Source organism: Gadus macrocephalus, chromosome 1, assembly GCF_031168955.1.
Source record: "Gadus macrocephalus chromosome 1, ASM3116895v1".
NCBI lineage: Eukaryota > Metazoa > Chordata > Actinopteri > Gadiformes > Gadidae > Gadus > Gadus macrocephalus.
In genome coordinates, this window is record NC_082382.1 from 9,932,253 (window position 1) to 9,947,659 (window position 15,407).

A 15,407-nucleotide genomic window follows, 5' to 3' on the forward strand; every position below is an offset into this window, starting at 1 on the left:
CTTGCCATGGCGCTAACTGTGGCTCTTCAATCCTCTAAATGTGGCTCTAACTCTGGGTCTAACTAAGGTGCAATCTGTTACTCTAATCATAGCTCTAACAGGGATTCTAATGCTCTAACAATGGCTACTGCTCTAACCAGGCCTCTAATTCTCTAACCCTGGCTGTAACCGTGGTACTAACACTGTAACCATGGTACTAACATTGTAACCATGGCTGTTAACGTAGTACTAACACTGTAACCATGGCTGTTAACGTAGTACTAATACTGTAACCGTGGCTGTTACCGTGGTACTAACACTGTAACCATGGCTCTAACACTGTAACCGTGGCTGTTTTGGTGATACTAACCCTCTAACCCTGGCTGTAACCATGGCTCCAACACTGTAACCCTGGCTGTAACCATGGCTCTAACACTGTTTTGGTGATACTAACCCTCTAACCCTGGCTGTAACCATGGCTCCAACACTGTAACCCTGGCTGTAACCATGGCTCTAACACTGTTTCGGTGGTACTAACCCTCTAACGCGGTCCTCCAGGCAGGCAGCTCCCTCAGATGACCTCGGGCACCGGGGAGGACGGCGAGCACACCTACTCCGAGGTGGGCCAGCGCTCCTCCGCCGCGCGCGCCGACGACGCTCTGTACGCCATGGTAGGCCGGGCGGGGCAGACGGACACCCCGGCCCCGCCCGCCGTGCCCGCCAACACGCCGGCGCCCCCCGACCCGGACGCAGAGGCGGTGGAGGTGCTGCCGGAGCCGGAGGGGGCGGTCATGACCCCGCCCCACCCCCAGGAGGCGGCGGAGTACGCCTGCGTCCGCAAGCTGAGGAAGGCGGAGAAGGCCCCGCAGAAGAGGGACAGCGGCACGGACATGGGCGAGGCCCCGGCCGCGCCCACCCGCCACGCCCCGCCCTCGCACCCCGCCCCGCCGCCGCCGCACCCCCACAGCACCAAGCTGCCCCGCAGGAACGTGGAGGCCTTCCACCTGCCCACGTTCCCCAAGGTGGGTGAGGAGGGGGCGACGGCCCCGTGGCCGCGGGCCCGCGGCTCCTGGCTTCATGGTGTCGCGGACCGCTGGTTTCCTAGGATGTCGTCGTCAAAGATCTTTAGTGAACATAAAGAGGCCTGGAGCTGGAGGTTATAGGGGGAAGGTACAAACCCGGGGGAAACCATGGTTACTTAGCAGTAACTACGGTATTAAAATCAATCAGTAAATATAACCGAAAGCGGTGATTAACGGGGTCCGAGCAAAATTTAAAGTCAAGAACACACTAATGGAAGATGCATAAATAAATGATGTTGATGAAGATGTTCCACTTAATGCCATACTGTGCCTCGGCTTTCAGGTGAGTGGGCTGCAGAGCAATGGCCGAATATCATGTTCAGCTTGTTCATAATGCTATAATCGGGATTCAAACTCTCAGCCTAAGGATCCCCTGTACAAGGCATTATACTATTGAAACACTGATAAACCGGGCGTTTGGCTTTTCTATGAAATTGTGGGAAAAGTAAACATTTTTAGAATGGAGAAGACCAGGGTGAAAAAGATGCGTCTGATTCTAGAGATTAATATTCTGAAAGAATGTTGAGTCCAGGTCAATCTGGTGAGGAGAAATAAGCTTAATTCATGATTTTTTACAATAGCGCCACCTGCAGTACCACAAATTTGGGTTTATGGGTAGAGGGGGTTATTGGTAACCATACCTGAAAATTTCAAGAGTTTTCGACTTACGGTAAAGGCTGTAGTATGACTTTTACAGAATTTGAGAAAAAAATAAAACGTTACAGAAACAATAGGGGACCAAGCAGCTTAGCTGCTTGGTCCCCTAATAATGGGAAGGTATAAATGAAAGTAAAATTCTTGGAAAGTGACGAAAAAGAGAAATGATTAAATAAACTCAAATGCCGACTGAAAGATTATGACCGCATTTGATCGACAGGGCAGGAAGACGTAAGGTATCATTTCTTTCCATTTTAAAGGATTATTATTGTAATTGCAGTCATTATTCTTCCCATTGGAACTGGAATATAATTTTCTTGGAAGGAAATGTATAGGGAAGAATAGGATTTAATATGCCCACCAACTTTAATATCTCATACACACGGAAATGAAGGAGAATGGTATGTGATCTCATGATCTTGAAAATATATTATCTCATATCGTCTCTGCAAAATCTTTATTGCTGCATGTCCTGTCTTTGACAGGGACAACGTCACTAGCCTGCTTCTGTTCTGTTCGCCCTCCCTCTTGGTGCTACGGCATGATTTGAAAGTGAACTACGTTGTCAAAGTACATGGGGTCAGATCTGATCATGCCACCGTCCTTTAGATGACACAGGCTTGTCTATCACAGTATTGAGCATGGGCAAATGTTCTTTATAGATCTAGTTTGAAAGAAATGGCTAAATGGTTGTCTTCAATGCACAACTACAACATGATCCACATGTTGCTCTATGATATGTTGGTTCCTGTCCTCCAAAGAGGGGGGTGGGGGGGGGATGGCACCTTTTTGGCACCTCAATGTGTTGATCTGTTCAACATTTATTGGTCGTGAGGTGAAGGTGAGAAAGCAGCTTCACACACGGTCGCCATATGGCGGTGGCGGCGACAGAGTGTGCGCTGATAGCTTACATATGTGTGGCCCTAATCCTCTGGCGCAGCCTCCGAGGTAACAGTTGGACTCAATTTGTTTCCCCCTGTGAGGTCACGGGGGTCACAGCAGTGGCTCTGACCTGGGCGCACAACATGCACACTTACTGGCTGCCGTGTGTGTGTGTGCGTGCGTGTATGTGTGTGTGTGTGATTGTGTGCGGGTGGGTGGGTGTGTGTGTGTGTGTGTGCGTGGGTGTCGGTGTATGTGTGTCTGTGTAGTCTGCTGGCAGGGCCGTTCGTTTCAGTTTGTTGTGGTTAAGTGGATGACGCAACTCATTGAAACAGACTCATGCAGCATATAGCACATGGTGCCTTATGGCCCCGCCCTCAAAGCTATGCAGCATTGATAAAAATGCTCATACACACACCTCCAATACAGGCTGTTAGGAGGAGGCATTCGGAATTAGTTGAAAGATGGCGGGAACAAATGTGCAGATTCAGAGGATTTAAAACAGGGCACTAATATAGTTGTATATTTTACAAGGTTGGTGTGGGTGTATGTGTGTGATAATTCTTTCATATGGCATACCATAGCATTGCCTGTCATGGTAATTTATAGAATAGCATAAAGAAGCACAGCATAGCATAGCATTATACAGTGTAGCATAGTATAGCTGATACTCGAATGCCTTGGCTACCTTTCTTAAAGACATGTTGTGATCCTTGCACCTGTCAACAGGAGGCCGTGTTTATGGGTAACGGGGAACAGTACATCTGGAAGCCACCGGAGGAGGAAGACCTCATTATGCTCCAGAATAAAAGCCTGGCCCAGCTCGGCCCTCACACTGTAGAGAACCTGCAGCCGTCTGCCGCCGCGGTGAGCCAACACACACACACACACACACACACACACACACACACACACACACACACACACACACACACACACACACACACACACACACACACACACACACACACACACACACACACACACACATTGATGCTTCCTCATCAATGTGCAAACGTCTGATTTGCATACACATTCATCATGATGTTTTGGTTATTGTGGACGTCTGAGTAACGGCGTGTTGTCTGACGCCAGGTGGCGGAGATGTACTCTAAGGTTTGTAAAACGGGCAAGAAGAAGAGGGCGGGCCCCGGGTCCCCCCCGGCCAACCCGGGCTTCCGGACCCTCGGGCGCGGCGACCGGGACCGGGACCGGGACGGCGGCTTCAGCGTGGTGGTGAAGCCCCAGACGTGGGCCCCGCAGGAGGGCAAGGCGGCGGGGGCGGGCGGCGGGGGGCACCCGGACGACCACTGCTACGAGTCCATCGGCACCGAGGAGCACGACCCGGCCTACGAGAACGTGGAGGCGGGCGGCGGCTGGAAGAGGGAGCGGGCCCCCAACACCTGCGCCACCCTGCGCCCCCGCCGCAAGAAGAGCCAGCAGCCGCTGCAGCAGCAGCAGCCCCCGCCGCCCCCCCCCACCCAGCAGACGCCCAAGCTGCAGCACCTGCCCGCCAAGGCCCTGCTGCTGCCCGGGGAGAACCTGTACGAGAGCATCGGGGACCTGAAGCAGGGCTCCGCCAACTCCAGCACCACCACCATCTTCACCTTCAACGACGGCATGGAGATGTACGTCACGGGGCTCTAAGGCTAAGCCCTGGGACCGTCGTCGTCGTCGTCGTCGTCCCCCCCCGTCCTCCTGTGGAACCAGAGGAGCTGGGCTGACACAAGAAGGAGCCGAACGGTTGTGCCCCCCCCCCCCCCCTCCGCTCACGCTCACTCTCTCATACATGCTGTTTACATTGAATCATGGCATCAACGCCTTTAGAGGCTAGAGGCCTTAGGGCAAATCATGTGGAAGGCGGTGGTGTGTTTTGACTGGGGCTGACGACCAGCGCGTCTCTTATCCAGCTGTACACAGCACCTTAAAAGGAATCCAAAGGTGGTGAATAATGAATGAGCACAAGATCATTACAGAGGAGTCTGTCAGTGATAGTAGCACTTCTTTAGCATTGATTCATGTGCAAAGCACAAGTAGAAAGAAAGAAAATTCTTCCTCAATTTGAGCGGGTAAAAATCTGGTCCTAGCAGGACCCCCATTCGGGGAGCGAGCACAATGCTGTGCAGAATCCTTTGGTAGCACTTAGTCTGTTCCGGGTCGTTGGTTAACATGTGAATTAAGAGGGGATTTAAATGATATAAAGGAATGAATTACTAATCAAAAATACTTGAATGCTCAGGGACCAAGAGTAGAAATTATGAGAGTATTATTATCACAAAAATTGCACACATTTTGCATTCCTTCGAAAAGCTTTGACTAATTTTGAGCATACTCACGTTTAGAAGCGATCCAGAAGCTTTCCCTCTGTCACGTTTTGTTTCATCCTTCACAGACTCACAGGGAGTTTCCACTGCCGTATGTAAATTAAGTGTTTTACTTTGTCGATACTGTCTCTGCACTTTGCCTGCTACGAGTTGCATGCTTAGAGAAAACCTTGAAAAACAAAACAAAAAATCACGCCGTGTCATGTAATACCTAATATGAATGGTTTATTTTGTTTTGTTTCGTTGCAGCTGTTGTTGGTTGTTAAGTTAATTTATTGTGTGTTGCTATATTATTTCCTCTAGAGCACAATATCATTTAGATTAAATATGTATGGGCTCACCGGGACCCTGCGCAGCACTGTACCGGTACCGGAGGGGGGCGTGTAACGGCCCCCCTCCGGTACCGACAGCAACACAACTCAGTAGGCCTACAATTAAGACGAGACTATAAAGGAAGTGCTTGGGACTGTTATAGTCAGTGTTGCCAGATTGGGCAATCCCCGCCCAATCTGGCAAACCTGGCCCCACCTGGCAACACTGGTCATAGCAGGAGTTGGAGTCGGGTCACAAAGCGCCCCCATCCCCCGACCCCCACCCTCTTTGCATCGTCATCCCTTCTCAGATGTGTGGTGGACAAGCCATGACTATAGTCTCTCTGCCTTGTGTTCGAACTGGTTCTGTCCAGGGCCTGATCCCGAGTGCTGCTGCGTTCAACCAAGCTAGTAGAATCGACGTGTCGTGTAGCGAACCGTTTAATGTTTCACCGTCGAGCCATCAATGAACAATCTCTCTCTCTCTCTCTCTCTTTTTCTCTCTCACTCTCTGTATTGCTCTCTCTCTCTCTCTCTCTCTCTCTCTCTCTCTCTCTCTCTCTCTCTCTCTCTCTCTCTCTCTCTCTCTCTCTCTCTCTCTCTTTTTCTCTCTCACTCTCTGTATTGCTCTCTCTCTCTCTCTCTCTCTCTCTCTCTCTCTCTCTCTCTCTCTCTCTCTCTCTCTCTCTCTCTCTCTCTCTCTCTCTCTCTCGTCAGTGTTATAATATAGACATCGCTGAAATGACATAAATGTGAAGCTAAGACTTATTGCTAAGGAGAGTATCATCTGAGACCTTGTAAAAAAAAGAAATTAAAAAAAGTCCTGAACAATGAAATTGAGGAGAAAAAATGAACAAAAACATTTTGACCAAAATAACCCCAGGAAACAATGTGATTATACTGTATGTTGATGCAATGTGTATGTACATTACAAAAGAGAAAGAATAATAAATACTATCATTGGTGTCAATAAATCTATCTTTTAATATTATGTTTAATTGTGTTTTGGAATGACTTATCTCGTAACACAATTGAAAAACTGCTACAATGTAAATTTAATCGTGTTCTGTTCGTTCCTTTGGCGGCGAGGGAGTTAAGCGGTGTGTTCTTTGGAAAGCTCTGCTAAGTTTAATGTGGCAGCTGATGTTGTGTGTTCGCTATCCAGACGACAGGGTCTTGTACTCAAAAAGCGTGTAATTAAGTGCTAAGTGCAAAAGATTGTAATGTTTTATATTAAGATTACTATTCATGAAAATGTCAGTCAAGTTTATACTTTTGTAATAAAGTGGCACTTTAAAAAATGCATTTTTATCTCATAGTCTCACTTCTTAAAGCTCAAACATTATGTATATATATATGTATATATATATATATATATATATATATATATATATATATATATATATATATATATATATATACACACACATACATTCACAAACACATTCTACCTCTTACCCATCAGTAATACATCTGCTTAATAGTGACATGTATTTCATCAGCCAGATTGGAGAACTACTAAAGAGCTACTAAAGGGTCGAGGTTTTCCTACTGTCTTCTTAATTAAAACCACCTCCTGATTTCAAAGCTGCTGGTGGATGTGGTCATGAAAGCTTCACCGACAACCTTAAAGAAGGACGTATGGCTTGAGGAAATAAAAAGGTGTGGGCTCTTTATTGTATTCCGTGCCATCGCTCTGCCTCGTGTCCCCATGCTGTGTGTAAACGTGTGTGTTTGTGTTTTGAATGGAGTTTTAATGTATTAGATAAGTAAACATCTGTGTGATTAAGTGTGAGTAGTAGTGGGGTCTGCATCTGAAAGAAAAGAAAACAAAAAATAGGTCACCCCTTAAAACAAAAAGCTTGCAGTCAACATCGTAACCCGTCTGCTGAATTCTCATTGGTGGACTTGTCTCCATAGTAACAGGTTAACCTTGAGGCAGTAGTCACATGGGCAAGCAAGTCTTTCGCTGTCTCCAAGAATACAGCGCGTGTCGCCTGACATCCACGACCACACTGTCACCGCCCTATAAGAACTCAGAGTACCCCCAAATACTATTAGGGCAATGGAAATATGGTAAGCCCCTTTGGATGAGGGAGTATTTATTTTTATGAACGTATGTATATATATATATATATTAAAATATAAAATATGCATATAAAAGAAATGAAAAATATAGATTTATGAAATTATATTTGTAAAATCTAATGATAAATTGTAGCCCGTTTGTATACACAGCCCTAATATTAAATCATTTAAAAATGAATATTATACTCGCCCTAGTTCTTTCACTATACATTTTATGACCTATGTTCTTTGAAGATGTTCAAAGAAAATATCGATTTTCTTGACTTAAAGAGGTATGTCACACAGAAAGAAGTCATTTTCGAACTACGCTGCTCTCTTTGGGTCATATTGAGTATTGCAGTGAAGGCAATGAACTTCTACAAACCATGATGCAAGTATTAACGGTCTCATTGGACACACAACTCGTATAATTAAGCACCTAAAAATATAATGTTTAACTTGAAGATCCTGTAACCAATAAAGTATGTATGTGTAATGGCCTCACAGCTTATCGATGGGAGACGATTTTGCACAGTACATGTAGAAGTGTACAAGTTTTATTTTATTTTGTTTACCTCATTTGCCATTATTGCCCAGGTTTAAAGTCCCACTGAACTTCACCTTTTCGGCACATTAGCAGTTTTCTCCCTAAATACATGAATATAGAGTATATCACTATTATCTTGCTTAGCTGAGGCATGGTGATTGTCAAATTATAATACAAAGACAGTATTTACAACATAGTACATAGAAGTGAAAACAGCAGAGGCATGTAGAAATGTGTAAATAAATATGTTAATAAATGAAGCCTTGCTCGCGGTTGTGTCAGCAGGACATGGGCGTTTCTGGTTCCCCCCCCTCGCTCCACTGGTCCGACCGGTCCGTGCCGAAGTAGCGGTCGCCGAAGTCACCTGTCGTCACAGAGAGACACAGAGCAGCACGCTGAGTCATAGGTCCCCCTGCAGTCTCACCTCGTCAACTCAAGAGTTCAACACATTCAAACACACTGCGAAGTGAGCGCTGACTTTTTCAATGTAATGTAACGGTCAAGTGAACATTCACCTGTCCTACAAAGTATTCTGCATCGGAAGAAGTCTGCTCATTTGTTATCGGACGTCCAAATCGTGATCAACGCATTCTTCTCTGCATCGGAATTTCTTGTGTCCGAGGACAACTCTAGATCTCGCCCAATAAGATAAAATATATATAGTTATAAGAACATTTAGTTCCTCCTCGAGCAACGACTGTGTGTTGGGGTGGCTGACAAAATGGTGTTTTCTCACCATCACAACCACCACACATCTCCAACTGTTTCTTAATAACTTGGAGACACTCAGTATGATATTGTATCTACAATGTTCACAGAACCTCCACTGTCAGTAACAGCCTCTGAATGGTACCAGTGGAACAACGCATTAGGGTATAATGAGACTAAAACAGTGTTTTGACTGGCTGGGATTTTTATTATTATTATTTTTTTTTTAAAGATGACTCATCAAAACGGTGGGGCCTGCGTGAGGGCGAGCCCTCCGTCATCCAGGAGGGGAGCGGGTGCGAGGAGGACTGACCTATCCCGGGGATGACGTGCAGCAGGCGGTCCAGGCCCTTGTCCACGGCCGTGGTGATGATCTTGACCCGGGGGAAGGCGTAGGCCACCGAGTGCACGCCCAGCTCCGCCATGAGCAGAGACACCAGCATGATCCGCTCCTCACACACCTCGTGGTCCTGCAACGGCACACCAAACAGAGCCTTGGACCCGTGTGTCGCTTCTCACGCTGTTGGGGGCGATTTGGGATGACAGCGTCCACCGGATGGCACACAGCTCCAACCTCATCGTAGGCTATGTTATAGTAAAGGCTTAAAATAAGGAGGGTTATCTTACCGCAGGGTTTACCTTAATAGCAGTTCCATCATGGATTTATCTAACGCTAATTACTGTGGATTGTCCGTTCAAAGTGCAACTTTTGAGCCGATGAGGATCCACTAAAGGTGCGAGCGGGGGGCCTGGGAGAGGTGCGTGCAGCACCCTGGGGACAGGACGCGTCTCCACCCACCAGCATCACGCGCACCGCCATCATGGCGGCCGCGCCCGTCGACACCGTGCTGTCCATCAGGATGACATGGTCCTCACTGATGTCTTTGGGCAGTCGCAGGTAATGCAGCTAGGGAAGAGCGAGGAGACCGGTTACCATGGTTACCAAAGCTGGAGAGGGGCCAACACGGTTACCAAGGAGACCATGTAGAACAGTCCGAATGCGGGAAGAAAAGACCCCGAAGCAAATCCCAAGGCCTTTCCCAGGACACCTATTATCATTATGGGGGCAGTTGCGGAACACGTTTTGCCGTGGCGCTGACCAGTCACCTCTGGCTCTCCCGAATCCAGATTGGTCTGGATCAGGATCTTGCCGATGCGGACGTCCTTACACACGGCTCTCAGGGCCGGCTCCATGGTCTCCCCGGCCCGCAGGATGGACACACCTGTGATCTGGGGAGCGAGATCGGGAGAGGAGGACAGAGTGTGACAACAGCAGCCCCTGAGGGAGCAGCCCGGTCACAACGCGGTGGGCACGGACCCCTCTCACCCCTCGGCCCTTGTACCGGCGGCCCTCGTACGCCTGGCCTTGTGGGGTCTGGATGGTGCACGGCTGTAGCAAAAGACAAAAACAGGCACGGTTGCCTCCCGGGAGAATACACAAACACATAAACTGTGTATCCATGCGCCTTCATATCACAGTAGTAGTGTGGGGGGGGGGGGCCTGACGCCTGACGCCGGCCCACCTGAGAGGGCAGGAAGGTGAGTGCGTGCTCGATGAGGAGGCGCATCAGCCTCTTGGAGTAGAAGATGAACTCATCGCGGCTGGTCTCCTTATCCCTGCAGAGGAGAGGGGAGCGTCAGCAGAGAGGGGGGAGGGGGAGGGGGGTGGGGGAGGGGGAGACGGCGTCCGCCTGCCGTACGACCACGGCGTCATGACGGTAGCCCCTCCTCCCCCGAGGGGGCCACGATCCGCTCACCTGATGATGGTGTGCAGGCCGCGCACCTGCGGGGTGCTCTCCAGCACGCTGAGCGTCCGGGGCAGGGGGTCCGTCTGAGGGGCGGAGGCCAGGACCGCCCTGGGGGGGGGGGGGGGGGGGGGGATGATTACCAAGTGGAGCAAGGAGGCTTTGAAAATGGCAGCAGGTGGACTTTTGATCAAGCTGTTCAAGTTTTGTCACGACATACAGACAGAAAGACATACAGACAGAGAGACAGACGGACAGACAGGGGTGCAGAGATGGACCAAGACCGTGCTGAATGGGTGGATATTGGCATACGTCTCCATACCTTACACTGAGCTCACGCTGCATGGCGAGACGCGGTGAGAGACACAAAACATTTTCAAAGCACACAAGGGAAATGTATCATCATTCGTAAGGGTCGAAAGAAACAGGCTTACAGGTTGTCGTTATTTCACTAGAAATAAGAAGATAAACATTTCTGCTGAGCGTATAGTATGACTTTCTTGTCAGTTGTTCGACGAGGACAGACCACAAGGTGGCGCTATGGACCCGTGGACCCACTCACCTCCTCCATTTGACTGTGGACATGTTGGACTATGAGGTCGATGGCCACCATGTTACCACCCCCTGAAACAGTGAACAATGAAAGATGACTGCTGTAAATAATAAATAATAATAATAAATAATAAAGACATCAAACTTCTACAAAAAAAAAAACACTTGTTAACTGCATCTTACCTCTGGGCACGACGATATCGGCCAGCCTCATGGAGGGCTCGATGTACTGGTCGAAGGCGGGCTTCACAAACTTGTTGTACTGCTTGATGACGCCCTCGATGTCGCGGCCCCGCTCCGCGATGTCCCTGCGCAGCCGGCGCACCAGCCGGATGTCCGAGTCCGTGTCCACGAAGATCTTCATGTCCAGGAGCTGTGTGTAGGAGACAGGGGGAACACAGTCCATCAGCCCGTCAACCAGAGGCAGACAAGAGCGCTCATTGTAGAAGGCAGCATAGAACTAAAGCTAGCATAATATGTCACCTGGAGAAGATCTTTATCTGCAAAGGACATGATTCCTTCAAATATGACGACGCTGGCGCCATACACGTGTTTCTATTGAGGTGAGAAAGAGGAGGAATGAACAAAGACAGTTGAAAAGGAGCAGTAGTTAAAATGATCAGAATGAGTGCAAGACTTCAGTTATACTTTCCAACACATTAAATATTAAAATATGTTTTTTATGTCTTTGTTTTGAGCCCTAGACATTTGATTTAACTATGCCTTAAGAGCAAAATAAATAGTCAAACTTTGATCTTTATCCCAGGAAAAAGAAACAAAAGGAAACACAATCGAACTTCAAACGAGTACTTCTTCAACCAAAGCAGTGCGTTGCGTTGCTCACCCAGTCTTTATGTCTGTTATGAGTTGTGAAGTCATAGACGGGAATCTTCACGCTCTTGCCCTTCTTCAGCTTGCGCAGTGTGGCCACCAGCAGTTCAAAGTCAAAGGCCCCCGGGTGATCAAAGTTGTAGTCGTTGCTGGCTGCCAAGGCCTGATCCTCCTCACAGAGAACCTGCATCACAGAGGACAAGGGGAGCACATTTACCATTTACACAAGAACACAAGTCAATCGACACCAGCAGCATATTTATAATTAAAAAAAAATATATATATATATGCATAGAAACACACACACACACACATATATACAGTACTATATACACAAACAAACAAACAATTAAAAAATAACCCAAGTATGAACAGTGCGAATGAGGGAAGGGTATCAATAAATATCTACTTTCCTCCCCACAGAAAACAACACATTTGCAAAATGTAACATAAGTCCTTTCCTGTGTGCTTATGCTGTATGCGTGTGTTGATTCGATTGTATTTCAGGTTTTTAAAATTCCACTCGGAATACACTCATTGTCTGTGTACCTATAAGAAGCAGCCTATTAGACAGGGATTACCTTGAAAGCAAGTGGGACAATCCGTGACCCATGTGATTATTGTGGTTTACACTGAGGGTTTCTGGGTCGTACATTTTACATCCAATACATTGTGTTCTCCTCGTCCTAGTGCTGGTCTACCATGCTGTACCCACTTAAAAGGAAGGGTATTATATTCCAGAACTGGTGGAAATGTGCCTATAGCATATTACTATTTAAAACATTATTACATATTTCTTCACTGTATCTTCTTTGTCTTTAAATCTGTTTTGAATTCAACACACCATTGCATGATCAATAAATAAGTAAATGTGCCTATAGCATATTAACTATTTAAAACATTATTTAACACATTTCTTTACAATTGCAAGAATCGTTAAAAAAGTATGGAGCAGTCCTTAAAGAACAGAACCTTGTAGAAGGAATCCATGGACAACAGCACCACCCAGGGGACGTCCAGCGCCTCTATGATGTTGTTGGCCACCGTGGTCTTCCCCGAAGCACTGCCCCCACACAGGCCTGCAGGCCCAGAGACACATCTCACAGCCGCTGTGTGTACATCTGTCGATGTGTGTGCGTGTGAACGTGTGTGTGTGTAAGCGAGTGAGTGAGTATACACGTTTATATGTGTGGTGTGTGTGTGTGTGTGTGTGTGTGTGTGTGTGTGTGTGTGTGTGTGTGTGTGTGTGTGTGTGTGTGTGTGTGTGTGTGTGTGTGTGTGTGTCTTATCATTTGCAGCATGGTGTAATTAAAAAGAAAACAATAACAATAACACGACGAGACCCAGAAGCTCTCGCACCACACCAGACCGTCAGCAGGCGACAGAGGGGGACGTTTCCTTACGTATACGTTACACCTGGAGTAACAAAGGGCTGCTTGTGGGGGTGGGGGTGGGTACTGATCTCCTGGCTCTCCTACCGATGACAAAGGCCTCCTTTGACTGCGCGCCGCGCTGGTCGTACCACGGCGGCCGGCCGGCGGTGTAGATGGTGCGCGTCCCGGTGCGCGGCAGCGGCGGCTCCGTCTTGCTCTGGGACGCGGCGCCCTTCCTCCGCGGGACGGCGGCCGCCGGCAGCCGCTGGTCCGGGGAGTCCTCGCCTCCGCTGCCGCTGGGGGGGGTCGCACATGGGGGCAGGCCCACGCACACGCATGCACACAGAGACAGGCTTGCGCACACACACGGACACACGGACACACACACACACACACACACACACACACACACACACACACACACACACACACACACACACACACACACACACACACACACACACACACCGCATAAATCAGTCACATGTATGAATGCACATACGTGTGTTTTTCATCACAAGGCTCTGAAAAATTAGAAAAATCAGCGGATGGTTGAGAACCTGTGTGCCACAGTATTAAAATATATAATATAATATGCCTCCCACAAACAGTTGTTTTTATACGTTTATTTTATTATGCAATTTCCTTACTTCCATTCGCTCTTTGTTTATTGGTCTGACAACTGAATGATGTAAGCACGGCTGACTCAGTGCGTCTCACAGTTTGCATCACTTTGATGGACACTTTTGCTGATGCTAAAGCAAAGGCCAAGATCAAGGCAGGGATGTATGCCTCACAGATTCTGAGGTTAGCTGAATATGGTTCTACATCGATTCCATCTACACAACTAAAACTTATGACGACCAATGAAGAGAAAGATAATAAAAAGATGCAACCAGGTGGCCTAAACGCCCTTGAGGTATAGTAAAACTAACCCAGATCCCTCGGTTACAGTCAGATCACACACCATGGCTCCCTTGGGCCGGTATTTAGCTCAGCATTACGTCCAGAACACAACCCCGTTGTAAAAGCAGGAGTGCTAGTTGACGTAGATGCATCATAAAGGAACCAACAACACTGCTCTACCGACCTGTGGTTAGGCCAGGGACAGGGACCAACAGATTCTCGCTCCATAACTAAGCAGAGTCATGTCAGCATGAACTGAACTGTCTGCTACCCGAGGCTTCACAACATGTCTATGAGTAAATCTTTTGATGCAAAGAAATATACATAGAATTACCCCCTTCAAAGCCATTACAAAGGGCATCCGACTAGGCAAACTTATCCTGGTGCTGCCATTGCTCATTTCCTTTTTTCGCAAGGAAATATAGTCGATTATTCACAATCAGGCATTACGATAGATTTAATCCTGTCTGCGTCTGTCCTTCTCCCCTTTCTCTCAGTTCTCTCCGAGCAGGCTAATAGGATGATGAGCAGGAGAGGCTGTCTGTCGGTATTAGTAGAACACCTTTGGCTAGAGGGAATGACTTGTCCCTTGGGTTAGGCCTTCTCTAGCCATTAAGATGTTTACCTCAGAAAAAAGTCCCATCTCACTCTATTGGAAACGGTAGTAGCTGGTAACTTAGTGGCTGACCTGAAGTAGTCCTCTAAATGTTGCTCCTAACTAGGTCAGCCACTAAGTTACTAGCTACAACCAATTCCTCTAGGTTGTTGATCGTAACAGAATTGGGATCAACAACGTAGAGGACTACTTCAGGTCAGTCCCTGAAGCATACCTTGTTTTAGCAGGCCACATTGTTCTGCATGTATTGTGGATGAATTTATGAAGGGCTTATCTAAAGTAGAAGCCCTGTCACAGTTTGTATGGATGCACATTATGCTCTGAGCCACATCAAACCAACCAAGGACCTCATTCTCATTTGCGCTTGTAGACAACACGCCGTGCACTTCATTCCTAGCTCAACTTAAAGTGTCTCACACTCATATTTCGCAGCTTGACGAATGATTTCAAGAATTATTAAATCGATGGATGATAAAAGTCGATGCTTTGCCTGTATCGCCTGGGAATGCTTAGTCCAATACGCTCAGAGGTAATTGGGAAGGCTACTAGCCGTATCTTACCGTAGCTTAAGTAGACAGGCTTAATGTATTGCATTTCAAATAGCAAATTGAAACAAACACTAATAACTGATTGAATGTACCTGTCCGAGCGGGAGGACATCTTCTTCCCACACTCCGTTTCCATGGGGATCTGACGACTTCAAAGTCAGCGTTCGTTGCGATTATCAGCCATTAATTTGCCTTGTCCAACCTGGTTGCGGGATTGTGGGAAATGTAGTTTCCCACCGTCGTCTGTTTGTATGGTTGGGGATCATTCATTAATGCTGT

At 47.5% G+C, this 15,407-nt stretch overlaps 2 protein-coding genes across 4 annotated transcripts in view; one reads left to right on the forward strand and one right to left on the reverse strand.

Moving 5' to 3' along the window:
• si:dkey-70p6.1 (uncharacterized protein LOC570575 homolog) overlaps positions 1-6,540 on the forward strand; it is a 15,431-nt gene extending 8,891 nt beyond the window's left edge. For both annotated transcript variants that reach the window (XM_060054308.1, XM_060054238.1), the window contains exons 5-7: positions 538-1,001; positions 3,330-3,467; positions 3,696-6,540. In XM_060054308.1, coding sequence (XP_059910291.1) covers positions 538-1,001; positions 3,330-3,467; positions 3,696-4,247 — 1,154 coding nt within the window. In that variant the 3' untranslated portion in view covers positions 4,248-6,540. The remainder of the gene's footprint in view (positions 1-537; positions 1,002-3,329; positions 3,468-3,695) is intronic.
• A 1,306-nt stretch (positions 6,541-7,846) lies between these two features.
• On the reverse strand, positions 7,847-15,397 carry LOC132459447 (uridine-cytidine kinase-like 1). Of its 2 annotated transcripts, none has more exons than XM_060054116.1 (15): positions 15,221-15,397; positions 13,164-13,354; positions 12,658-12,764; positions 11,699-11,869; positions 11,338-11,409; positions 11,038-11,227; positions 10,865-10,926; positions 10,625-10,641; positions 10,315-10,413; positions 10,081-10,174; positions 9,885-9,947; positions 9,665-9,787; positions 9,357-9,464; positions 8,871-9,027; positions 7,847-8,213 (listed from the first exon to the last, which is right to left on the reverse strand). In XM_060054116.1, exons 1-15 carry the CDS (start codon positions 15,262-15,264, stop codon positions 8,128-8,130), a joined length of 1,584 nt encoding a protein of 527 aa, XP_059910099.1. In that variant the 5' UTR covers positions 15,265-15,397; the 3' UTR covers positions 7,847-8,127. The 2 variants fall into 2 exon arrangements, with proteins under 2 accessions (XP_059910099.1, XP_059910014.1); XM_060054031.1 differs by having other exon boundaries at positions 13,164-13,411.
• Positions 15,398-15,407: the final 10 nt, after the last annotated feature.

Excerpts from the sequence above, each read along its gene's own strand:
- LOC132459447 (XM_060054031.1), bottom strand. The coding sequence starts at position 15,264 with ATGGAAACGGAGTGTGGGAAGAAGATGTCCTCCCGCTCGGACAG. Across the intron at positions 11,870-12,657 it reads CCATGGATTCCTTCTACAAG|GTTCTCTGTGAGGAGGATCA; the intron begins GTTCTGTTCTTT and ends TCTGTGATGCAG. Across the intron at positions 8,214-8,870 it reads GCACGTCATCCCCGGGATAG|GTGACTTCGGCGACCGCTAC; the intron begins GTCAGTCCTCCT and ends CTGTGACGACAG.